Here is a 26,429-nt window from a genome sequence, read left to right as displayed (position 1 = left end):
ATTCTTTAGAAGGCCCTGTAACCTATAAATTCTTGGAATTTTCTAGCACAGAGGAGGCAGTTGGCCTTTTCCTCTGCTGCTTCACTAAAGGAATAACTCAGTCCCTTTCCCATACGTTTTTTTTAAATGTTTTTCAAATGTCTTATAAACTTCCTGTCTAATATTTTCCACCACTCTTTAATGGTGAGACCAAGTTGTAACAATGTCTTGTCTTTGGCTTGTAAGTGATAATCTTATATTTTCTCATCCAGTTACAGCTCCCTTGACAATTGAAGGTTTTATTTTTTGCTCTCTCTTACCCAATCAACATTGTCGTTGTGTTGCATTTTGCAGTTAAGAACTACAGCCAACCAGGGCAGCACATATCAGGAAAAATGAATACTAAATCCCAATTTGTTAATGAGGTACTCTGCATTGAGCTTCAGGCTCTGCTCTATAAGTAGCCCTCTGCAGAGAGGATGATGATGGCAGTTTGCATACAGTGTAGCCAATTCCACATTGAAATAAGCCTAACATTTATGACTTTTTTTTAAATTGACTTCATGGAGTTAACCTAACTCCATTCTAGGTTTACTTAAACTCAATGGATTGCAGAGTTCAAGAACGTGGTTCACTTCGATCTTTTCAAGGCTGTTTAAGGATGGCCCAGCCAACAACACCTTCATTCCAATGAAAGAATGAAGTTTGTATATCTCTCCATTTTAACATGTTGAGTACATAAGCAGGGGTGTCTTGCTGTAATTATTCCAGGCCTTGGTGAGACCACACACCTAGAAAAAAGTGTGCACTTTTGATCTCCTTATCAGAGAAAGGATGCTCTGGTTAAGGAGGGAGTGCAGTGAAGGTTTATCAGATTGATTCCTGAATTGGTTAGGATTATGTTAGCAAGAGTTGAGAAGAATGAAGAGGGATCTCATCACCTGACAAAATTCTAATGTGACAAGATAGGATCGATGCAGGAAGATGTTCCAAATGACAGGGGAGTCCAGAATCAGGGGTTACAAACTAAGGACATGGGGTAAACCATTTAGGACTGAAATGAAGAGACATTTCTTTACCCAGACTGTCGAATTCACTACCATAGAAAGCAGTCAAAGCCAAAACATTAAATGATTTCAAGAAAGAGTTGGGGCTAAAGGGATCAAAGAATGTGGGCAAAAATTGTGAACAGGGCTCTGAGTTGGATGATCATTAATGGTAGAGCATGCTCAAAGGGCCTAATGTTCTATTCTTGCTTCTATTTGCTTTGTTTCTGTGTTCACTCATTTATCCATTCTCCTGATCAAAATTCGACATTAATTGCTGCTGATTTGTTGGGTGCAATAATGTTAGAGAATTGTCTTATTCAACCATCTTTTAACTTTGAATAAACATAGAACATAGAACAATACAGCACAGAACAGGCCCTTCGGCCCACGATGTTGTGCCGAACATCTATCCTAGATTAAGCACCCATCCATGTACCTATCCAATTGCCGCTTAAAGGTCGCCAATGATTCTGACTCTACCACTCCCACGGGCAGCGCATTCCATGCCCCCACCACTCTCTGGGTAAAGAACCCACCCCTGACATCTCCCCTATACCTACCACCCTTCACCTTAAATTTATGTCCCCTTGTAACACTCTGTTGTACTCGGGGGAAAAAGTTTCTGACTGTCTACTCGATCTATTCCTCTGATCATCTTATAAACCTCTTTCAAGTCACCCTTCATCCTTCGCCGTTCCAACGAGAAAAGGCCGAGAACTCTCAACCTATCCTCGTATGACCTATTCTCCATTCCAGGCAACATCCTGGTAAATCTTCTCTGCACCCTCTCCGAAGCTTCCACATCTTTCCTAAAGTGAGGCGACCAGAACTGCACACAGTACTCCAAATGTGGCCTAACCAAAGTCCTGTACAGCTGCAACATCACTTCACGACTCTTGAATTCAATCCCTCTGCTAATGAACGCTAATACACCATAGGCCTTCTTACAAGCTCTATCCACCTGAGTGGCAACTTTCAAAGATCTATGTACATAGACCCCAAGATCCCTCTGTTCCCCCACCTGACTAAGAACCCTACCGTTAACCCTGTATTCCGCATTCTTATTTGTTCTTCCAAAATGGACAACCTCACACTTGGCAGAGTTGAACTCCATCTGCCACTCCTCAGCCCAGCTCTGCATCATATCTAAGTCCCTTTGCAGCCGACAACAGCCCTCCTCACTGTCCACAACTCCACCAATCTTCGTATCATCTGCAAATTTACTGACCCACCCTTCGATTCCCTCTTCCAAGTCATTAATAAAAATTACAAACAGCAGAGGACCCAAAACTGATCCCTGTGGAACTCCACTTGTAACTGGACTCCAGGCTGAATATTTACCATCTACCACCACTCTCTGACTTCGACCGGTTAGCCAGTTTTCTATCCAATTGGCCAAATTTCCCTCTATCCCATGCCTCCTGACTTTCCGCATAAGCCTACCATGGGGAACCTTATCAAATGCCTTACTAAAATCCATGTACACTACATCCACTGATCTACCCTCATCCACATACTTGGTCACCTCCTCAAAGAATTCAATAAGACTTGTAAGGCAAGACCTACCCTTCACAAATCCGTGCTGGCTGTCCCTAATCAAGCAGTGTCTTTCCAGATACTTATAAATCCTATCCCTCAGTACCCTTTCCATTACTTTGCCTACCACAGAAGTAAGACTAACTGGCCTGTAATTCCCGGGGTTATCCCTATTCCCTTTTTTGAACAGGGGCACAACATTCGCTACTCTCCAGTCCCCTGGTACCACCCCCGTTGACAGTGAAGATGAAAAGACCATTGCTAACGGTACTGCAATTTCCTCTCTTGCTTCCCACATAATCCTAGGATATATCCCGTCAGGCCCGGGGGAACTTGTCTATCCTCAAGTTGTTCAAAATGTCCAACACATCTTCCTTCCTAACAAGTATCTCTTCTAGCTTACCAGTCCGTTTCACACTCTCCTCTTCAACAATACGGTCCCTCTCGTTCATAAATACTGAAGAAAAGTACTCATTCAAGACCTCTCCTATCTCTTCCGACTCAATACACAATCTCCCACTACTGTCCTTGATCGGACCTACCCTCGTTCTCGTCATTCTTATGTTTCTCACATACGCATAAAATGCCTTGGGGTTATCCTTGATCCTATCCGCCAAGGATTTTTCATGCCCTCTCTTGGCTCTCCTAATCCCTTTCTTCAGGTCCCTTCTGGCTATCCTGTATTCCTCTACTGCTCTGTCTGAACCCTGTTTCCTCAACCTTATGTAAGCCTCCTCCTTCCTCTTTACTAGACATTCAACCTCCCTTGTCAACCAAGGCTCCCTCACATGACCATTTCTTTCCTGCCTGATAGGTACATACATATCAAGGGCACGTCGTATCTGTTCCTTGAAAAAGTTCCACATTTCCACCACATCCTTCCCTGACAGCCTATGCTCCCAACTTATGCTCCTCAAATCCTGTCTTACAGCATCGTAATTTCCCTTCCCCCAATTGTAAAATCTACCCTGTTGTGTGCACCTATCTCTCTCCATAACCAAGGTGAAAGTCACAGAATTGTGGTCACCATCACCAAAATGTTCACCCACTAACAAGCCCATCACTTGTCCCGGTTCATTACTGAGTACCAAATCCAATATGGCCTCCCCTCTGGTTGGATAATCTACATACTGAGTTAGAAAAGCTTCCTGGACACACTGCACAAACACCGCCCCATCCAATCTACTTGATCTAAAGAGCTTCCAATCAATATTTGGGAAGTTGAGGTTGCCCATGACTATGACCCTGTGGCTTCTGCACCTTTCCAAAATATGTTTCCCAATCTGTTTCTCTACATCTCTGCTGCTATTGGGGGGCCTATAGTAAACACCCAACAAGGTGACTGCACCTTTCCTATTTCTGACTTCAGCCCATACTACCTCCAAAAGCAGATCCCCCTCAAACTTCCTTTCTGCAGCCGTTATACCATTTCTAATTAGCAATGCCACCCCTCCTTTTTTACCACCCTTCCTAATCTTACTGAAACATCTGTAACCAGGAACCTCCAACAACCATTCCTGTCCCTCATCTATCCACGTTTCCGTGATGGCCACAACATCGTAGTCCCAGGTACCGATCCACGCCTTAAGTTCACCCACCTTATTTCTGATATTCCTTGTGTTGAAGTAAACACACTTGAGCCCATCTCTGTGTCCGCAAGTATTCCCTGTCAGTGCTACCTTCTCCACAGCCTCCCTACATTCTTGGACATCCTGACAAACAGCTAGCCTACTTGCTGGACTACAAGTCCGGATCCCATCCCCCTGCCAAATTAGTTTAAATGTTCATGTATACATCTTACAAGACCAAAATGCTCAAAATGCATATAAAAATAAATCTAATGGAGGAAATATGAACCATTCCCCGTTTGCTCAAATAAGCATTTTGTAACATTTTATGGTTTTTAACACAAACAATGCTGGACAAAGAATGATGGGGAATGTCTGCTGTTAATAGTTGCTTCGCATCAAGCCAAGATAGACAGTGACAGGAAGGCAATACTGTAAGAAATGAGTCCCCGAATGGTGGCTGTCAGTGGGATTGAGATAGATGAAAGTTCACTGGACTAGAAACGTTAATGCTGTTTTTCTCATCACAGATGTTGCCAGACCTGCTGAGTTTCTCTGGCAGTTCATTTTGTTTTAGATTCTCAGAATGTGCAGTTCTTTGTTTTATTCCTGGGAATCTTTTTTACTTTTGCCCTTTCTGGTGCAAATGGGATTGTCTAATAGTAGAGTGATCATACACCAGCTGGCACCTAACTAGTGTTGTATGCCAGATTGTCTTTAAATTAATATTCTAACTGAAACTTCCTGATACAGACTCAACACTGCACATTAATGAATGTTCAATCTGAATGAAGGAGATGCACAGTGGCTATATTCACAAGTCCCAGGTCCCCTGCTGAGTCTATACTTTGGTTTAGTTCCCAAATTTTACAGGAAGCTTCAGAGCAGAATTGTAGAAAATCTGTGGCCAGCTGCAAGCATGATGGACAGCTGGTGCTCCCAGTTTGTGTAATTATGTCTGTGGAGTTTAGGGATATATTTAACTAGCACTGCGGTTTGAGTTGAATGCAACTGAATTACAATGCTTGGTCCACATTTGGCATTAGAACAGCAAGGAGTTACACTTGCAGGAACTATGTCAGGTATTGTCATCTAGCTTGCAGTCCAAATGCATGAGTAAGAGATATGTGCGTGTTCTGTGTAACATTGGTGCAATTGAAATAACACGTCTTTCTGGAGTATATTCCTTGTTGGTGCAGCTACGCCAAGGCTCCCTGAATGAGGTTAGGGCCCCAAATGAGATCCCAAGCTGAAATTATGGAGTAAAGCTTTGTAGCACTGGCTAGGCCTCTTCCCTTTCTCCTTCACCTCCTCCTCCTCCTCCTCCATTTCCTTCTCCCACAAAACATCGATGAGTCACAACAGTTTTTAAACCTTGAAAAGGAGCTACAATGGGAAAAGGTTTGACAAGCACTGATCTACACTATTTTATAAGGTATAAGCAATGTATCCAGGAACAGCAGTCAGTCATTTATCCCATCAAGTATCTACTTCCCATGAGCGTGATCTTGCTGATCTGATCTAACTCCATATATCTAACTTTGCCTACATCCTTTAATTGTTCTGGATATCTTTTTTTCACCAGGGTACAGTGTGGGATAGAGCATTTTAGCTGCGAGAAAGAGACTAGTTAAGCTTAGGCTGCTTTCTTTGGTACATAAGATGGAGGGGTTTGGGCAGGGTGAATAGAAAGCAGTTGAAGGGTGAATAAAATAATTTTAAGGGCCCTCTTGCAGCACAATGGTAATTGTCCAGGGGGATGGATATTATAACAAATTTAAATTGAAAGAAAGAAGGTTTAGAGGTGGTTTGAGGAAGCTGGTTTTTTTATCCCAAAGGGGGTGGGGTTCTGGAATGCATTGCCTGGGAGAGTAGACATGGTAGGAAACCTCTCAACCTTCTAAATAGTACTTGGTTGAGCACTTGAAGTGTCATAACATTCAAGGCTGTGGGCCAAGTGCGTAGGGAAAGTGGGACTAATGTAGATAGTATATTTTTAGCGGTAGAGATTTGCTGGCCCAAAGGTTCTATTGTCAAGTATGATTTTATAGGAAAAACCTCAATGCCAGACCTAAAATTATCAACTAAACCATTTGCAAAAAAAAAGTTTTAAACTTCATAAAAGCCAAAAGAACAGGAAGAGTCACTGGACCCGAACTGTTTAACTTTGATTTCTCTTCACAGATGCTGCTAGACCTGCTGAGCTTTTCCAGCAACTTCTGTTTTTGTGACATAAACTTCACTCTGGAAAGCCTGGGGTTCATTTTAGGCTCATTCCAATTTCTGTTTCCGCAGTCAGCCGAAACCTTCCCATGAGTCAACTTAATAGTTAGTTATTTGTGCAGCATCTTCATTGTCTGTCTGAGCATTGCTAATCATGGCTTCCAGCACAACATAGTATAGTGCAAAATGAAGAGCTAGGCCCCCAGATTTGTCTCAACCAGTAAGGGAATTGAAGTGTTTACTTGAAACAGGATGCTGATGCAAATAGTCGAAGAGAAAGCGAACCTTATTATTGGAGCACAAAAGAATGCAAATAGCAGATCCCGCAGCTTCTGGGTTATGGGTTCAACACGCTCTCACACTGCAGTACTCTGCTACGAGAGACCAGCCATTATCCGGTTAACTTCAAACAATGCACAGACATCGCTGAGATTCAAATGCAGGATCTGCTGTCAGACACAGAATCTTTAACTTAAAGCCACAAAGCCAAATGTTAAAACTATTTGAGAAAGTGCTAATGTCCCAATTCTCCATGGTGCAAGAACTCAGCACTTTTTTTCTAATCACTGTTCGAACATGTTGTACACATCTCCTTGTCAGGTGTGACTTGAATGTAGACCTTCTGGCTGAGAGGTAGGGATGCTACCACTGCACTAAGAGCCCAGGTACTCCACTTGCTGTGGATACTTCTGGTGTCTTACTGCTAAACACTTAGTTCAAGATTCCACATTATTAACTGCACAACAAAACCAATAATCTACTGCACCCAGTGTCTAACATAAGGATTGAACCCATGCTATTTGCATTTTATGCATAACTACTTCACCATTTAGCAAACCAAGCTATCCAGCCCTCCATATCCTCTATCTGTTCCCCTTTCCACTTTCTATGTCCTCCATACTGTCCACTAACCTTGAGTTTTTATACTTTTGTTCATAAATGGGGGGAAAAAATCTTTTGTGACCAATCCCTTACTTGTATTTAAATGAAGTGTTACCCACAGTTTTTGCTTCTTATCGAAATGTTAATGGAGAAAAAGATTTTACTGTTAGCAGTAAATCTTTATCTTGAAGCTTGTAACTAAAGGTCAAAGAAGAATGAGAGGAGCCACTAAAGATTTGGCATTTAATTAAAAGTAAAAAAAAATTCAAAAAAGATTTCTCTTCAACTTGATTGGCCAGGGCTCAGAAGCAATATACAACTGAGCTAATGTGTAGACTGTTGACAGGTTTCTGATCTCTAAACACTCCAAAAGAAATGTTACTTCTGTTTTAAATTGTGCATCTTCAGGTTAAGAGGCAAGTGTGAAGATTTTCTTTTGTTGAGGACTATTTCCAATTTAATATAAAGATTTGATCTACCACAAACATAATTTGGCACTGTGGGCTGAGAGATGTCACGGCATAGGGAGTTATACATAAAATTTCCCTGAGCCAGCTTCTATTCAGTTAAAAAGTATAAAACAAGATAATACAATCCAAATGGAAGTCCACCTGTTCCCTTTTATAGTCTTTTGAATTACAGACCAATCCAGACTCTAAATCCCTTTTTAATAAAATTACATTGAGGTTGGATCCTCTGAAATTGCAGGATAAAGGCAACACTAACTTTGTTTATATTATTTTCAGAGTTCTGCTGACATCCAGTTGCGTTAGAGTATTGGGATGAGTTAGTCACCATGAGTAATGGATGAGAATAAAGCTAAATTGTTGCAAGCTGGGATGATTGAGCTGACTTGGAGAAATCTGGAAAAAGATTCAACACCTGGCTACAGTCTTGTTGTGGTCTGCTGATGCAAAGAAATATAAAAGAGTTTCCGCTCTTGTCACTGTCTCAAGTTCATTCTGTGCTTGCTCCAAAGGTGAACAGACCAGCTGTTTCTATCCATGTTATAGTGGATGATATTATGGTGTTGGCTGAAAAATGTTTTATCAATACAGTGCAGAGCAATGTTTATCCTTTGTTTCCTTCAAAAGAAAACATCGTTTTTTTTAAATTTTGTTTTCTCTTGCTCATTGCTTGGCTGAAAAGAGACTGTCAATTTGAGATTTTGTATTTCTAATCTTGATCCTGAAGGTGAATAAAATCCTCCAAGGCAATTGACTTTGGCTTCAGCTTCTCACTAGCTTTGTATGTTATTTTTAGTTTAAAACTGCCCGCAGCCTGTAATCCCACCAGTGTTATCGCTGCCAACTGTACAATTCTGCAGGCTACATTGGATTTCCTTCACACCTTAGTGCTTTCTCTTCCTTAATAGGAGAACTTCCTGCAGTTACTGATGCATAGAGGGTGGGACATTTTAATGATATGCAAATTCACATCATTCCTCCTCCTTAACTAACCGACACTACAGTTCACTCTCATGCCATCTCTTATTGAGTTGAATCCAGTCTATGTGAGTATTGGTAACTCCTGTGCTTTGCAGGAAGGTCAAATCTCAATTGATGGCTCATGACAGCAAGGGGCTTTGTGGCACAATGATAGTTGCCCCTACCTCTGTGCCATAAGGTGGAGGTTCAAGTCCTACCTGCCCTGGGAGTGTCATAAAACTCCAAGCAGGTGGATTTGAAAGTAATTATAAATGTATGCTGGCATTAATAGCAGGACACGGTTTCATGCATTTGATTTTCAAATTTTGTTGTAGAATTGGGTAATTAACATCTGCATCTGTTGTGGAAAGGGAAGGAAAAATTGAAGTTGGCAAATACAAAGATGCTCTGTACAATGATAAAAATATCAGATCCTCATTAAGTGTCTGGCTGAGTGACAGATTTAACAACAGTCTCAGATCATGATCTGGTGTCCATACAATAAGCAGAAGGAATGTCTGGGGTAGCACAAAGCAGCAGAAGAAAATAGGAAAGGGTGTAGAGATGGAGGGAAAGGTTGCATGCTCTGAACAAAAATAGCTGAAATCAATCTGGATATTGTGCCATCCAAATGCATGTAAAAATAAGATCAAACGATAGGAGCAGAATTAGGCCATTCAGCCCCATCAAGAGCTTTGGTATTTGATCATGATTGTGTTTCTTAACCCCATTATCCTGCCTTCTCCCCGTAACTTTGATGCCCTTACTAATCAAGAACCTATCTCTGCACTAAATGCACTAAATGATTTGCCCTCTACATTTTCCTGTAGCTATCTGTTACGTAGATTCACCACCTATTGGCTGAAGAAATTCCACCTCATCTCCACACTGAAGGATCATCCCTTCATTCTGAGGCTATGCCCTCGGGTCATAGTCTTTCCTACAAGTGGAGACACCTTCTTCACATCTACTCTGTCCAGTCCTCTCCCTTCTCTAAGTCTAAATGAGAGTCACCCCCTCATCCTTCTAAACTCTGTCAAGTATAGAACCAGAGCTTGCAATTGCTCCTCATGTGACAAGCCCTTCATCTCCATGGTCGTTCTTGTAAGCTACCTCGAGGCCTCCTCCAAGGTCAGCGCAACTTTCTTTCGATACCAGGCCCAAAACTGCTCACAATATTCCAAATGCACTCTGACCAGACCCTTATACAGCCTCAGCAGTACATCTCTACTCTCGTATTCCAGCCTTCTCAAAATGAATGCTAACATTGTATTTCCCTTCCTAACTGCCAACTGAGCTTGCATGTTAGCTTTAAGAGAATCCTGAACTAAGAGTCCTATGTCACTTTGTGCTTTGGAATTCCAATTTCATTCTCATTTAGTAAATAGTCTATGCCTCTTCTTCCTACCAAAGTGTATAACCCTTACGTTCCCACTTCGATCTGCCACTTTGTCACTCTCCCAGCCTGTCCAAGTCCTTCTGTAGCCTCCCCACTTCCTCAACACTATCTGTCCCTCCACCTATCTTTGTGTCATCTGCAAGTGTAGCATCAGTGCTTTCAGTTCATTCGTCCATATTGTAAATATATAACATGAATAGTTGTGGTCCCAAGACTGATCACCAGAAATTCATGAGTCACCTGTTGCCATCCTGACAAAGACCCCTTCTATGCATACTCTCTACCTTCTGCCAGTCACTTCAGACCTCTATCCTTGCCAGGACCTTACCTCTAACACAATGGGCTGTTATCTTATTTAGCTGTCTTCTGTCCAACACATTGTCAAAGGCCTTTTGGAAATGCGTACAGATAGCGTGCATTGGCTCTCCTTTGTCTAACTTGCTCATTATGTCCTCAAAGAATTAAAACAGATTTATCAGGCATGACCTTGCCTTGATGAATCCATGATGACCCAGCCCAATTTTACTATAGATTTCCAAGTACTCTGCAAACTCTTCCTTTTAATAATGGAATCTTAAACCTTACTAATGACCAAGGTCAGGTTAATCAGTCAGTAATTTCCTGTCTCCCTCCCTTCTTAAACAGGCACATTGGATTATGCATTTTCCAGTCCTCTGGGGCCCTCCCTGAGCCCAGTGATTCCTGAAAGCTTACCACCGAAGCCTCCATAATATCCTCAGCTATCACATTCAGAACACTGGGACATAATCTATCTTGCCCAGGTTATTTATCTATCTTCAGACCTTTCAGCTTCCCCAGAGATGAGCCTTTGCACTCATCTCTGTTCCTTGACTTTCTTGAAGTTCTGGCATCTTTCACTGTTAAGACTAATGCAAAGTATCTATTCAGTTCTTTCACCATTTCTTTGTTCCCCATTACTGCTTCTCCAGTTTCATTTTCCAGCAGTTCAGTGACCACTCTTGCCTCTCTCTCTCTCTCTCTCTCTCTCTCTCTCTCTCTCTCTCACTCTCACTCACATCTGTCTTACCTTTTTTTATATATCTGCAAAGAACTCTTGCAATCTTCACTTACGAGCTAACTTACCCTCTTATTTCAACTCCCTGCCCCAGTTTTTTTTTAGTTTATCCTGTGCTAGATTTATTCTCTAGCTTCCCAACAGTCTTTACCACAGTGTGTTTTTCCTTTTGCTTTTATACTATCCCTGACTTGCCTTGTCAGCCATGGTTGCCTCATCCTCTGTGTGGTATGATTCATTTTCCTCAGGATTTTGCTAAGCCTCCTAAATTACCCTTCGGAATCCCTGTCCATTGCTGCTCTACTGTCTTTCCTGTTCGGTTCCCCAACTTTGGCCAGCTCCTCCCTCATGTCTTTGGAGTTGTCTTTATTCAATTTTAATACCATCGCATCTGATTCTATCTTCTCCCTCTCAAACTGAAGGGTGAATTCTATCACATTGTGGTCATTGCCCTGTCAGGGTTCCTTCACCTTTTTAAGCTCCTTAATCAAGTCTGCCTCATTACACATCACCAAATTCAAAATTGTCTGTTCCTTAAAGGTCTATCTTAATGCTCCAAAACATCATGTTGACATTCCATAACTTCCTTTTCTTGAGATTCACTACTAAACTGATTTTCTCAGTCTCCCTGTATATTGAAGATTCCAATGATTATTGTATTAATGCCTTACATATCTTTTCTATCTCCTGACGTAAATTTTCTGTGCCACAGTCTGAATATTGCTAGGAGGCCTGAACATAACTCCTTTCCAGTTCCTCAAAACTACCCAGATTGATTCTATGCCTTCTACCCCTAAACGGCTGGTTAATCATTCAAATGCAAGGTAATTTTGTTTGAGGTTTGTTTTTGTGTTCAATTTGTTTATGTATAGCTAAACTAATCATAATTAGCATCACGGTAGTCTGATCCATGTGCACGGGTTTGTAACTCTCAGACAGACAGAGACAGGCACGCATAGCATTTTAGAATGAAAACAGTCCTTTGACAACTCCAAATATATTGTTGTCTGCACACAGTTCCTCGGATGTTGTGGTTAGCAGTTATTGCTTTTGCGCAAAGCAGTCTTTCCTTAGGGTTAATTTGAATCAATTAAGACTAGTTTAAAGTCAAAATAAAAATAACTTTTTTGATTTATAGCTTCAACTGTAGTATGAACGGATGACTGTTATCGGTTTAAACCTTTTTTTGGTTTAATCCAGGAAGAAAATTGTTTGTCAAAAATATATTCCACAATGATCTTAATATGGTCTTAAGGATGATTAACTGACAAAAGCATTAATCAGCAGCTGAACTACACAAGTTTTCCCATGTAATATTAAAATTGCTAACTCCATAAATTTTAAACTATAACTTAAGACATTTTAACATAAGAGGCTGCGTATGACAGTTTGGTTTCTGCTTGCTCTGCTGAAGGGTTTATAAAAAGGAACTTCCGGTATGTGTGGGCGTACAGAACAGCAATTACAAGCTGGTATCAGAATGACTTCAGTATTCTGTCAAGCTGGTCACAGTCCTTTTGACCAGAAGCAGTTACCAGCAGTTGTTGTTTTCTGAAGGTTTGACGATGCATAGAACCATAGAATCCCTACAGTGTGAAAACAGGCCATTTGGCCCAATAAGTCTTGGCGTGTATATGGAATGAACTTCCAGAGTAAGTGATGGAGGTTGTACAATTACAGCGTTTAAAAGGCATTTGGATGGTTATATAAATAGGAAGGATTTAGAGGGGTATGGGCCAAGTGCTTGCAAATGGGACTAGATTAGGTTAGGATATCTGGTCAGCATGGATGTGTTGGACTGAAGAGTCTATTTCCATGCTGTACATCTCTATGACTCTAAGTCCACACTGACCCTCTGAACAATATCCCACCCAGACCCATTCTCCTACCCTATCACTCTACATTTCTCCTGACTAAACTACCTAGCCTACACATCCCTGAACACTATGGGCAATTTAGCATGGCCAAATCACCTAAGCTGCACATCTTTGGACTGTGGGAGGAAACCAGAGCACCTGGTGGAAACCCACGCAGATATGGAGGGATGTCTGTGTGGAGTTTGCACAGTCATTTATATGGATCTCTCTCTTCTATGTTTATATATTTCCAATTTTCAATATCTTCCTGCAAGGTTAAATTGGTGTACTTGATCCCCACAGATTCGTTGGGCAGGTGGTGGTAGTATATTGGTAATGGTGATCAGTAATCCAGAAACCTAAGCTAATGCTCTACAAATAGGAGTTCAAATCTCTCCATGGCAGATGGTGACATTTGAATGCAATTAAAAATATCTGTTTCACACATTTCCTTTTTAATAAGGGAAATCCACTGCCCTTTCCTGGTCTGACTAATGCGTGACTCCAGACCCAGAGCATTGTGAGTGACCCTTAGCTGTCCTCTGAATTGATCTGACAACGCATTCATACTGTTACAAAGTCATACTGTTACAGTTCAGAAGCTTGAATGGACTAGACACCAGAAATTATGAAAGCAAACTCTGCTCTGTCGACCTTGCAGAGTCCTCCCTACCAACATCCGGGGTTAGTGCCAAAGTTGGGAGAGCTAGTCTAACAATGGCCTGTCAGAGTCATATCCCTGGAATTATATCTTACAGACCATGTCTCAAGCACCACCATCACCATCCCTGGGTATGTCCTGCCCTATTGGCAGGAAAGACCCAGAAGAGGTGGTGATACAGTGGTATACAACTGAGAAGAAATTTGCACGAGAATTCTCAACATTAACTCTGGATCTATGAAGTCTAGTGCCATCAGGCAGGTTTGAGCAAAGAAGCCTCCTGATTACCACATACAGCACTCCCTCAGCTGATGAACACTGCTCCTCCATGTTGAACAGTACCAAAAAGAAATGCTGAGGATGACCAGAGCATAGAAAATATTCTGGGCAGGTGAAATTCAATGTCTATACTACTGACCGAGTTGACCACTTCCTAAAACATGCAACTGCTGATTGATTTTGCAATTGGTGATGAGGGAACCAACAAGGTGGAAACACTTCAGTAAACACTTCAAATAAAAATGAAATGCTGGAGAAACTCAGCAGATCTAGCAGCTTATATATAGAGAGAAACAGAGTTAATATTTCAAGTCCAGTGATCCTTTGTCAGAAATGGGAAAAATCTACTTCATCTCATCCTCAGAAATCTATCTGTTGCAGATGCATCCATCAATGACGACAGAATTTGCAGAAATGATCATTGGATAGTAATTGTCCAGACAAAGTCCAATCTTCATGTTAAAGATGCCACCGATTGTGTTGTGTAGCACTGCCAGTGTTTGTATGGGATGGATTTCAAATGGAATAATTCAATACCGGGCATCCACAAGGCACCGTGTGCCATGAGCAGCAGTAGCAGAATTATTTTCAACCCCAGTCTGTCAATGTGGCCCAATGTTCCCTCCAGTATCCTGTTACTAGCAGGCTGAGATCAACCCTGATACACTGAAGAATGCAGGAAGCCATTTTTGGAGTAGTACCAGGCATACTTAAAAATTAGTTGTAAAACTGGCAAAGCAGCATGCAGTAGACAGGGCTAAGTGATTCTGTAAACAACAGATCAGATCTAAGTTCACCTGCTCTGTCTCATCCAATAGTGGATACAATTGGATTACTAACCAATCAATAAGAGAAGGCAGCTCCACAGATCTCCTCGAGTTGAATGATGGGGAGAGCCCAACACATCAGTGAAAAAGACCAGGATGAAACATTTTGAAAAATTCTTCCATCAGAAGTGTTGAATAGATTATACACCTTGCCTCCTTCAGGAGTCTGCAGCATCACAGATGCCAGACTTTTGCTAATTAAATTCACTTCTCATGATATCAAGAAAAGGCTGAAAACACTGGACACTCCAGAAGGACGGCAGCTTTTTACATTCCAACAATAGTGCTAAAGACATGTGCTCCACATTAACCATGCACTCAGACAAGTGATCCAGTACAGCTGAAACACTGGCATCTGACAATGTTAGAAGTTGTCCAGGTATTTCCTGAAAAAAAACCACACACACACACAACCCAACCAATTATCCTGTATTAATCTATTCTCAATCATAACAAAACAGTGATGGGTGTTGTTGGCAAGTGGCCCTTGAAAAGGAATAACCTGCTCATTGGTGCTCAGTTTGGGTTCTGCCAGGACTACTTGGCTCCAGAACTCCTTACAGCCTTGGGCAAAAGAGCTGAACTCCATTAATGAGAGTGACTGACTGCCCTTAACATCAAAGCAAAATTTAATTGAATGTGGCATTGAGGTTCTATAGCAAAACTGGAGTCAATGGGAATTGGGCAGAATTTGGGACAGGGCAGAAACCTTTTTCCACTGATTGGAATCAACATGTAACACAAAGGAAGATGGCGATGATTGTTGGAAGTCTATTGTTTTAGCTCCAGGACATCTGTACAGGGGTTTCTCAGGGTCCAATACCCAAAAATCTTCAACTGCTTCATCAATAGCCTTCTGTCATCACAAGATCAGAAGTAGTGATGTTTACTGATGAATGCACAATGTTCAGCACCTTTCAGAACTCCTCTGATACTGAAGTAATTCATATCCAAATGCAGCAAGACCGGGACAGTGTCCAGGTTTGGGCTGACAAGTGCCAGACAATGACCATCTCCAACAAGAAAAAAAATCTAGCCATCACTCCTTTGTGTTGACTGGCATGACCATCACTGAATTCCCTGCGATCAACATCCTGAAGGTTACTGTCGACTAGAAGCTGAAGTGGACCAGCTATAGAAACACACAGGCTACAAGAGCATGTGCTGTGGCAGGTAACTCTTCTCCCTTGTTTCCCATTGTCTGTTAACTGTCTACAAAGCACAAGTCAGGCATGGGGTGAGATGCTGTTTAATTGTGTATATGAATGCTGCTATTGCAATACTTAAGCTTGACACTGCCTTGTATCTCACTTTCGGTATGTCAATATACTTTTTGAGATGTGTTCATGGTATCCTCAGGTTACATGCAATTATGACATAAAGATCGACTTTATGCTATTGAAAGCATGCTGCTCTTTGCACATTCATAGTTTAATGTGAGTCTAGGCATTGATGTGCCTGTGACTGTAGTATTTGCATGTTTTGGTGATTCAGCACCACGTTACAACACATCATTTCTTATGTCATGAGGGATAATATGAGTATTGTCACATCAGGCAAATACATTACCAACTGGAGGCAAAACCCATAAAGAAAAATAGAATCTCTACAGTGTGGAAGCAGGCTATTCAGCCTGTTGAGTCCATGCTGACCCTCCAAACAGCATCCCACCCTGAGCAATTTTCCTACTCTACTCCATCTAATCTATATATCCCTAGATACAATGAACAATTTAGCATGACTGATTCACCTAACCTTCACATCTTTGGACTGAGAAGAAACTGGAGCACCTGAAGGAAACCCACATAAATGCGGGGAGAATATGCATTCCACACAGTCGCCCCATGTTTCTGGCGCTTATCAACCACTATATTAATCATTTTCCAGGTTTGACAGATATCATATCCACCATGTTCAATATTCACTCCCTTCACCACACTGCACATTATGTGAAGTTTTTACTGTCTACAAGATGCACTGTAGTAATTCACCAAGGCACCTCTGACAGCACCTTGCAAATCTGCAACTTCTACCATCTGGAAGGTCAAAATTAATAGATGCATGGGAACACCACAGCGTCCAATACACTAATAATCATTGCTTGGAACTATATTGCTATTCTATTATTATTCCTGGGCAAAAGTTCTGGAGCTCCTTTCCCAATAGCACCACAACAACTGCAGTAGCTTGAAAAAGCAGCTTCCCACACCTTTTCCAGAGCAATTATGGATGGCAAAAATGCTGACCAAACCAATGACACCCATGTCCCATGAATGAATTTTTAATAAGTCTAAACAAGTATGGGTTGTTTAAAAATTGGAATGAGCATGATGGTGTATAATTTGATATGCTTTGAAATTCAGTTTGGAGAGGTTAGATATTGTCTTAAGGTAGGCAACAAATATTTCCTCTTTATAATAGGTCTGTCAAAACTAAAATTGTGATCTAGATCTTATACAATGTACAAACAAAGTTACTTCAAGATATATTTAAGCGATTTTTTTTTGTTCCTTTCCTCTTTCCATAATTCCATTCCATAGCCAGTTGGATATCTGCAGTTGATGAGTAAATAGCTGATTCCACAGAGCTCCCTTAATAGAAGTCAATAACCAATGGACATAGATTTAAAGTAATTAACAAATTTGCTCAAGTCTTCTAAACAATGGTGAGCTGTGAAAGGAAATGCGTCAGTGCAGCAAAACATTTTAGGTAGGATGTAATTTCACAGTAACCAGGCTGCCTTCGGTGTGCAATCAATGGTGTCTCTGTTTCTCAATCTTTAATTTGCAAAATTTGGCTAATTCTGCAAAACCTTTAGAGAGCCATCAGCGGTCTCTTATTTATAGATTCTGAAGACTCAATCATTTGGATTTGTAATCTTAGAAGTTTGTTTGAAGAAATTTGAAGCATTTAAACTTGCCTCAGAGAAAATTTGCAGCTTATGACCAATTGACTCATGGTGTCTGTGATTCCTTGAGAAGACAATCCAGCCAGGCTGATGTCACTTTCTAACTTTGGATTCATAGCCCTATAGATTATACCACTCCAAATGCATATCCATGCTCTTTTTTTCAATTGAGTGTTTCTGTCTTTTCCATACTTTTCAGGCAATAAGTTCCAACTCCCAAACATTCTCCTTGTATAAGTTGCCCATAGTGTTCAGGGATATGCAGGCTAGATGCGTTAGTCAGGGGTAAATATAGGATAATAGGGTAGGGAAATGGGTCTGGGTCGGTTATTCTTCAGAGTGTCAGTGTGGACTTGTTGGGTTGAAGGGCCTGTTTCCACACTGTAGGGGTTCTATGATTCCCTTTAATCGTTCTTCACTTGAAAGATTTTTTCCTCCATTAGAGTTGTTCATCTACTTGCTATGAATAGCTGGAGAATGGTGTTGTTTTTCTGGATCTGATAGTACCAGGCAATGTAATAGAAGCTTTTGTAATGTTTTAGCTGAAATATTGAAGCAACCATTGTTTAGATTGCACTCAAGACTGTGCTACAATAATTATCCCTATGCCTGGAGCAACAATATTCATTTTTGAAGGCTGCTGACACTTGCCTAATTGGGAAGAGATTCAGTATTTCTTTTGCGTATTTAATTTCCAAGGACCTGTTGTGGATCCTTGGACACAGGATGTTGGTCTTTTGACAATCCTGTGTTGATCAAATTTAGTTGAAATTCAATCTATCAATTCTCCACTTTAGATTTGTGTGACCAGTTCTCTCTCTCTCTCTCTCTCTCTCTCTGTTCTCTCTCTCTCTCTCTCTCACTCACTCACTCACTCACTCACTCACTCACTCACTGAGACAGCAGCCCAATGGTCTACTGGGACTATGGCGACTTTACCTTTTCCTTTTGTTAACTGTTTGTGGAATCATCTTTCCTTTCATGTTTCTACCTGCCCATGGTCTTCACTCACTATTCCATATCTTTGCCACATACAGCACAAATCAATTCCGCTTTGTCAGCCTTGGACCCACATCCACAAACACCATGATAACCTTTCACCTTGAGAAATGGCCTGTTTGAAGACATTAAGGATAAATGTGCCAATTGCCAGCAGGAAAGGCGTGGTTTGCAATGTTAGATGCATCATTTACACTAGAGACTGTATAATTACAATACACAATTATTGCTGTTAATTCCTGCAAGCTGACCTCTAATCCCTTCCAATTTAGTCTGTGTCTTTACCTGAAGCAATATCTGAGTAAATATGAGATCCAGAGGCACTAACTGTAATCTCTGTTCATGTGTCACCATATAATCATGTTTTGGGTGGTTGAAGAATATGTACTGCGGATTGAGGGTCAGACAAAAAACTAAAAGACTAATTTATGTGGTGAGTTCATGATCATAAGTATATTAAGAGAAGAAACAAATAGTAGTATTAAAATAACAAAGCCTCTACAATGCTAATTAAACCCAATACAGGTAGTTGATACCTGAAACAAGTCACTGAGTCTTCATGTTATGAAACACAACCTCTGCATAGCCTGTTAGTTATAACATTGACCTGAGTTACCAGGCTTCCTGACACTGTTCCAATTAACCCACAATAAGCAGACTGTCAGTTGTAAAGCTGTTCATCAAAGAGACCACAGAAATAATCATAAGCACTCCACCAACTAAGACTTAACCTCACTATCACTGTGGATAGAGCTGTTAATCAAACCCAAGTTGGGTTGGTTCCCATAGCACATTTGTGTTATTACAAGCTGTCGTTGTCCTGGCTGCTATCAAGAATCCTTGATACCTGCGGTTTTGAGTTTTGTGTGCGTTTAGCATTATACGCCCACTTGACAAGAGCCGGTCATAAACATGCATTGACGCACCATATATTCTAGTAGCATTGAAAAAGAAAACACTGGCAGTAACTAATGTTGATCCCTGGTGTGTTTTATAACTCCTATGTGTTTTACGTAGATTAGTTAAATGCATGCTAGTCGTGGACGTTTACAACTGAGACTAATACTTCTCCAGAGATGTCATCAATTCTCTAATGATTCCTAAACACTTAAAAGCTCCGATCATTGATCTGTTTTCAGCATTAACTGGTGCACTAATCCGTGGTGCAAAGACCTGCTATGTTATACTTGCACACTAACTGATAGTATTAACCCAGTAAAATATAGATATCTTACTATGACTTTGTAAGGGATGTACTGGATCTTAGTAGCTGAAAATGTGTTGCTGGAAAAGCGCAGCAGGTCAGGCAGCATCCAAGGAACAGGAGATTCGACGTTTTGGGCATAAGCCCTTCTTCAGGGCTTATGCCCGAAACGTCGAATCTCCTGCTCCTTGGATGCTGCCTGACCTGCTGCGCTTTTCCAGCAACACATTTTCAACTCTGATCTCCAGCATCTGCAGACCTCACTTTCTCCACTGGATCTTAGTAATTTAGTTTTGCTTCTTGATCAAGATAATGAGCAACTAAAAATAAAGCAAATGTTGAGATTTGGTGATGCTTCAATTGAAGGGAGTTAGTAGCTGATTGATTTAATAAAAAATTTAATGCATAACCAGTGAGTTTTATATGAGATACCCTAACAAATCTATGTTGTGATGGATTATAAATCAGCCCCTATTTAAATGAAATAAAAGTAAATACGAATGAGAAATTTGTATGCAGAGATTTTTCAGAAAAAGTTTTTGGTTTCTGTTTTTACTATTCTTTATAATTTTTAAGAAGCCATATCACTCACTTTTACTTCTAAAAGTGATGGATCTGCAATAATTTAGAGATTAGTATGATGATGTGTTACCCTTGTGTTCAATTATTCATAACTTGGATCTGTCATCCCACTTGTATAACCATTCCCACACTCAATCCCTCGCTTTGATGAGCAATTAATTTTTTTGTGGAATTTACATAAATTTTGGAATGAAAATATGCCCATCTTTAGTCTTAATGTTGGGCACTGATTAACATTAGTGAAGCTGCCTGATTAAATAAACCATGTGGTTTATATTGTACTGATAGTAATTGAGATGCACTCTAGAATGTGCTAAGGAATTAATTTGCAAATTAATACCAAAATGAATAAAACTTTATCACATTTGGGAGATGCCTTTAAGGGGGCAATCTTAAAATGTAGAGTCTTTTAGCAATTTGAATGGGAGAGGAGGAATAGGAGGAGAAACAAAAGTGACAAGTGAGTTTCTTCCTGTAACAAAGAAAAAAAAGTGCAAGCAAAATTGGGAAGATTTTGTCCGTGGCTGAAAAGTAGTAATGATGGGGACAAAGCAAGCGTTTGTCTGGCAGGCAAGCCAGACAGCAACATTGCAAATCGCTTAACCTGTCACACATTGGGACATTTCTCATTTTTAATCAAGAGGGCACCTATTCAGTTGCAGCCATTGCTAAAATTTATCCCACCCTTTCCGAGTTAATATGTTGCTAATTCCTGCCAGTTTGGTGCAATGTAACAATGATGTGGAAGGAAGAAATAGGAAATAAAATAACATAACTGAGAGTTTGGATAATCCACCTGTGAGGGAACTTGATGTGCAAAGAAGACCGTATCTACTGTTTCCATCTGTTTCTGCTTAGCAACTGAAGATGGCCTAGAGGATAGGTGCAAGATATGTTTCGGTCTTTTTGTACAGCGTGCACGCATATTACTATTTAAAAGGTGCTTGCTGTATTTTTATAATACTTAATATGTTTATTCCTTTGTACCCAGGCTGCAGAGAAACGTACCATAAGCCTCAGTGGTCATGTGGGTTTTGACAGTCTCCCTGATCAATTAGTCGGCAAATCTGTATCTCAAGGCTTCTGTTTCAACATTCTTTGTGTAGGTGAGTATTGCCATTGCCATCATCCTAGCATGAGCATCATCTATATAGTGCGAGCCTGTTAGTTTAAATGATTCGAATATTCTGATGTTTAAATATTGTGACACTTCAGATCATTCAATGGGTCATTGCACCTTGTGAGGTTTGTTCTGATCAGGACTGAGTTAACTAATGTCAAAAATCACACAACACCAGGTTATAGTCCAACAGGTTTATTTGGATGTAGGAGCATTTATCCTTCATCAGGTAGCTAGTGGAGCAGGATCGTAGGACACAGAATTCTGTGAACTATGATCTGAAAGCTTGTACTTCCAAATAAATCTGTTGGACTATAAGTTGGTGTTGTGTGATTTTTAACTTTGTCACCCCAGTCTAACACTGGCACCTCCAAATCTTAACTAATGTCAGTTAAGACAACTGGGGCTACCACCACAGGTAAATTAAGAACACTAGATGAAAGAGCGGAAAAGTCCCTTTTGGTTTCCTGTTTATCATTCTCTAATGACCCAAAATCATGCCAACATCAGGTCACGTATCAAGCATCTTGGAGTGCAGTAGAGTTTCCTTAACTCTGGACCAGAGGTCCATTTTCAAGTCCTCTGAGGTGTGTCATAACATGCCTGAACAGGTTGATTTTTAACAATGCATTTTTTTTTTCAAAAGACATTCACTTCAATGTTGTAGCCTGTGAAATCCCTCTTTTTAATTAATTGGTCTGAATACTGGGCCTATACATGAAATTGTAGACCAGCATCAGTGGATATTATTGAAAGCAGAATAAAATGCTGGCAAAGATGCAACTTATTTTGGTGTATTATCCTTCAGTTTGCCTCTGTATATTTGAATCACATTGTGGCCTGATCTTTTTACTTTCTAAATCACGCTTGACAGCTCTTTGCCAGCTCCACACCCTCCACCAACCCACCCTCCCTTGCCCTGCCATTGCAGAAATTGTAAAACCAGCACCCACATCTCCGTCCAAGGCCCCAAAGGAGCCTTCCACATCCATCAGAGTTTTACCTGCATTTCCACACATGTCATTTACTGTATCTGTTGCTCCCGATGCGGTCTCCTGTACATTGGGGAAACAGGATACCTACTTGGAGAGTGCCTCAGAGAACATCTCTGGGACATGCGCACCAACCAACCAGACCGCCCCATGGTCAAACACTTCAACTCCCCCCCCACTCTGTCAAGGACATACAGGTTCTGGGCTGCCTCCATCACCACTCCCTAACCACCCAACACCTGGAGGAGGAACACCACCTCTTATGTGGATTTCACCATTTTCCTCACTTCCCGTCTCCCCACCTTATCCCAGTTCCAGCTTTGCAACTTGGCACAGCCCTCATGACCTTCCTACCTGTCCATCTTCCTTTCCATGTATCTACTCCACCCTCCTCTCTGACCTATCACGATTACCCCCAACTCCGTCTACCTATTCAACTCTTAGCTACCTTCTGCACACCCCCTCCCCTTGAACTCCCCCACCTTCTCAGCTCACAAGCCTCATTCCTGATGAAGGGCTTTTTGCCTAAAACGTTGATTCTCCTGCCTTTGGAAGCTGCCTGACCTGCTGTTCTTTTCCAACACCTCACACTCAAGCTCTTTTATGTAATCCATAAAGATTTAAATTGCAGAGAGTGTCATTAGTTTTAATTATTGTTGAATATCTGACTTACTGTTCTAGTTTTCACCAATGTAATTGAATATTGACCAAGGGGATTATGAAATACCTGTTAAGATTTTTCAAAAATTAGGATGCTGTAAATTGAAATTGTACTTTTCACGTTTTTTTTAAAGTTGTGCCTGTTGTTCTCGGTTTCTTGCCTTCCAAAAATAGTTAATTCATGGATGCCTTGGTATTTCATTTCACATGTTCTAAAATTCTAGCTAATGCCTTCCACAGTGTTTTAGTCACTATCAACCAACCTAATTTTATCTCCTTATGTGCTTTGCCAAACAATAGCTGCTAGGTAATGATTGTCTGCCTGTAGAGACCCATTGTTCATATTCCTTCCCCCACCCTGGCAGACTCTGATGTTGAAGTATCCACCTTTTATTTCATCTGAGATTAAGAATCTAATTAAAGACCAAAGGTCAAGTTTAGTACCACACCATTTGATAAATTTTATCCATTTTTACATTAATTTATGAAATATGAGTATTGTTGCCTAGGCCAGCATTTATTGTACATCCCTAATTGCACAGAGAAAAAGACTCGATCACATTGCTGGGGTCTGGAGTCCCATGTAGATCCATTCAGGTAAGCACGATCCTTAAGGGACATGAGTGAAACAAGTCTTTTTTTTGGTGGCTGAATTCACAATTGGGCTAGTGTTTTATTCCAGATTTTTATTGAATGAACATTTCATTATCTGCCATGATGAATTTGAATCCATCTCCCCAGAACATTATCTGGGTTCTGGATCACGTGTACCATGACATCACCACCACCACCACCTCCCTCTTATAGAAAACATTTGCATTATCAATCTTATCTGTCAATAGTGGCCTAAAATAGTCCTGTCAAGCTCCACTAGTAACTGATATAAATTACAAATAACAAAGTGCTCCTGTGTTGTTCACTGAGTAGGTATGTCAGTATACTGCATGACGAGTGATTAAATGTGATTCTTGTGTCTAATATTTTTCATCTCTTTCCCCATCTTATTTTACTTCCCCTCAGGCCAACCCATCTCTGATCGCCTTGCATCACACCATCGAATCATGCAAAAAGATTTGAATCTTTATCCTATTCTAAAGCATTTTTAGCAGTTGGTATAATTGAATGACTTGTTAGGCCAGTATAACACCTTTTTAAAAAAATGTAAAGTATTTTCCAATCAATCCAACAATTATGTCAAGCCTATCATCTGTCATACACTTCACAAGCTTCTGGGCTCTATTGAGTTCAACATCTTCAAATTGTGAACCCATTCCTTCCTTTTCTTTAAGCTTTGCTTGTTACAATCTCTGTCACTATGTCCTCTCTCTCTCTTTCTCCCCCCACCCCCAAACTCCAGGTTGACTGTCTGTCCTTTCTAGTCTGGTAGTTAGATACACCATTGTTCTGCCATTCTCACATTCAGATCACTTAGTCTGAACTGTCAAATCCTTAAATCCTTAAATCCTTTCTCTGCCAGCACTATTACATAAATGCTACACCCTCTACACTTCATGTCCACTCCGTAGAGACATTGGGCCTCAATGTTAGATTGCTGTCTCTCCATAGACTCTGCCTGATCAGCAGTGATATCCAGCATTTCTTGTTTTCAGTACAGATTCCAGTATCGGCAGTAATTTGCTCCATCTTTTATACCTTTTCTAGTCCTGTTTTGGGAAAACTTTTTAAGGACATAGAGGTTTTTGAATGGTGTATGGTGAGCAGGTTGATCTTGATAAAATCTGTTCTCAAAATTTGGATGAAAGTAGTGTTAAGAACAATGAAAATCAGACTTGTCTCAACACCATAGGCAGAAGTGGGTACTGCAGGTGCTGGAGATTAGAGTCAAGATCAGAGTGGTGCTGGAAAAGCATGGCAGGTCAGGTAGCATCCAAGGAGCAGGAAAATCAACATTTTGGGCAGGAACCTTTCATCAGGGGATTTTTCCTGCTCCTTGGATGTTGCAATCTTGTCTCAACACCATGACCACTTCCATCTCGAAAGACAAGGGCAGCGGATATATAAGGTGGACTGCAATGGTTCAAGAAAACAACTCACTACCACCTCCTCAAGGGCAACTAGGGATGGGCAATAAATGCTGACCAGCCAGCAAAGTCCACATTCCATAATTTTGTTTTTTAATTACTTTTGGATGCAATCCCTTGAATGAAAAACATTCAGTTCCTGAACATGTGTCCTTCCCCCTAAGAAGTTTTAACAGGAATTTGATATATGGACAAGGATGCATGCATTCAATGAAGGACCCACTGATGGATGATATTAATACATTGGAATAGTTTTCATTACATATTTTAAGTAAACTTAGATTTTTATGATGGAGTAATTTTTTTTAGTTGCTATTATTCATTTTTGTACTTTTTAACAAATGAACAATGCATCCAAAATTAATTTTCTTAAGGACAATGAAGTAAAAGTGATCAACTGAACTAAGAGTCAGTGTGTTGGTGTGGGTCTGGAGTTACAAGCTAGGCTATATAAGGACATTTCCTAAGGACATGAGTGAATTAAATGGGTTTTTTAAAATTTCTGCAGAGGCTGAGGTGGGATTTGAATTTGTGTATCCAGATCATTATTCCAAACAACTGGTTTATTAGCCCAGCACCATGACCATTATGTTAGTGTAGCTGCTATATTATTATTTTCAAAGGTTTAACTGATTTCTTTTGCTTCCTTAGGAGAAACTGGTATAGGTAAATCAACATTAATGAACACGCTGTTTAACACCATGTTTGAAAGTGAAGAGGCTACACATTATGAACCAGGTGTTCGTTTAAAGCCACAAAGTTACATGTTGAAGGAGAGTAACGTAGATCTTAAACTGACTGTTGTTAATACAGTGGGATTTGGTGACCAAGTGAATAAAGAAGAAAGGTAAGCTCTTGAAATGAGTATGTGAACAATTAAATAGGAATTGTTCATTTTTAAGATTCTTGTATGTATTAACTTGCAGCTCACTTTTTTTTTAAATGGAATCCTCTTTCCACACCACTACACAGAATCTTCTGAGCAGGTTATTGGCTAGAAAATTTGCTCTTTGGTTTTGGTTAGTGATATTCCACATTGAAAGTAGATTTTTCTTCCCTTCACCCTATTTTCACAACCCCCTATCCCACCACATCTCTCTCTAACCTGGAGAGGTATCTGCCACAGGTCCTTCCATTGTACTTCTTTCTGTCTAAAGTGGGCATTGTTCTAGTTCCAAGTGAGTCCATAATACCGACTGA

The 26,429-nt window shown here is 40.5% G+C and overlaps 1 protein-coding gene across 1 annotated transcript in view; it reads left to right on the top strand.

Moving 5' to 3' along the window:
• LOC132823448 (septin-8-B-like) overlaps window positions 1-26,429 on the top strand; it is a 90,518-nt gene that overhangs the window by 37,255 nt on the left and 26,834 nt on the right. The window contains exons 2-3 of the mRNA XM_060837319.1: window positions 21,407-21,521; window positions 25,881-26,076. Of these exons, the coding sequence (XP_060693302.1) occupies window positions 21,407-21,521; window positions 25,881-26,076 (311 nt within the window). The remainder of the gene's footprint in view (window positions 1-21,406; window positions 21,522-25,880; window positions 26,077-26,429) is intronic.

Source organism: Hemiscyllium ocellatum, chromosome 16, assembly GCF_020745735.1.
Source record: "Hemiscyllium ocellatum isolate sHemOce1 chromosome 16, sHemOce1.pat.X.cur, whole genome shotgun sequence".
In the NCBI taxonomy this organism is placed as follows: Eukaryota; Metazoa; Chordata; class Chondrichthyes; order Orectolobiformes; family Hemiscylliidae; genus Hemiscyllium; species Hemiscyllium ocellatum.
The sequence above is the reverse complement of the archived record's forward strand: the minus strand, read 5'-3'. Positions and strand labels throughout refer to the sequence as shown.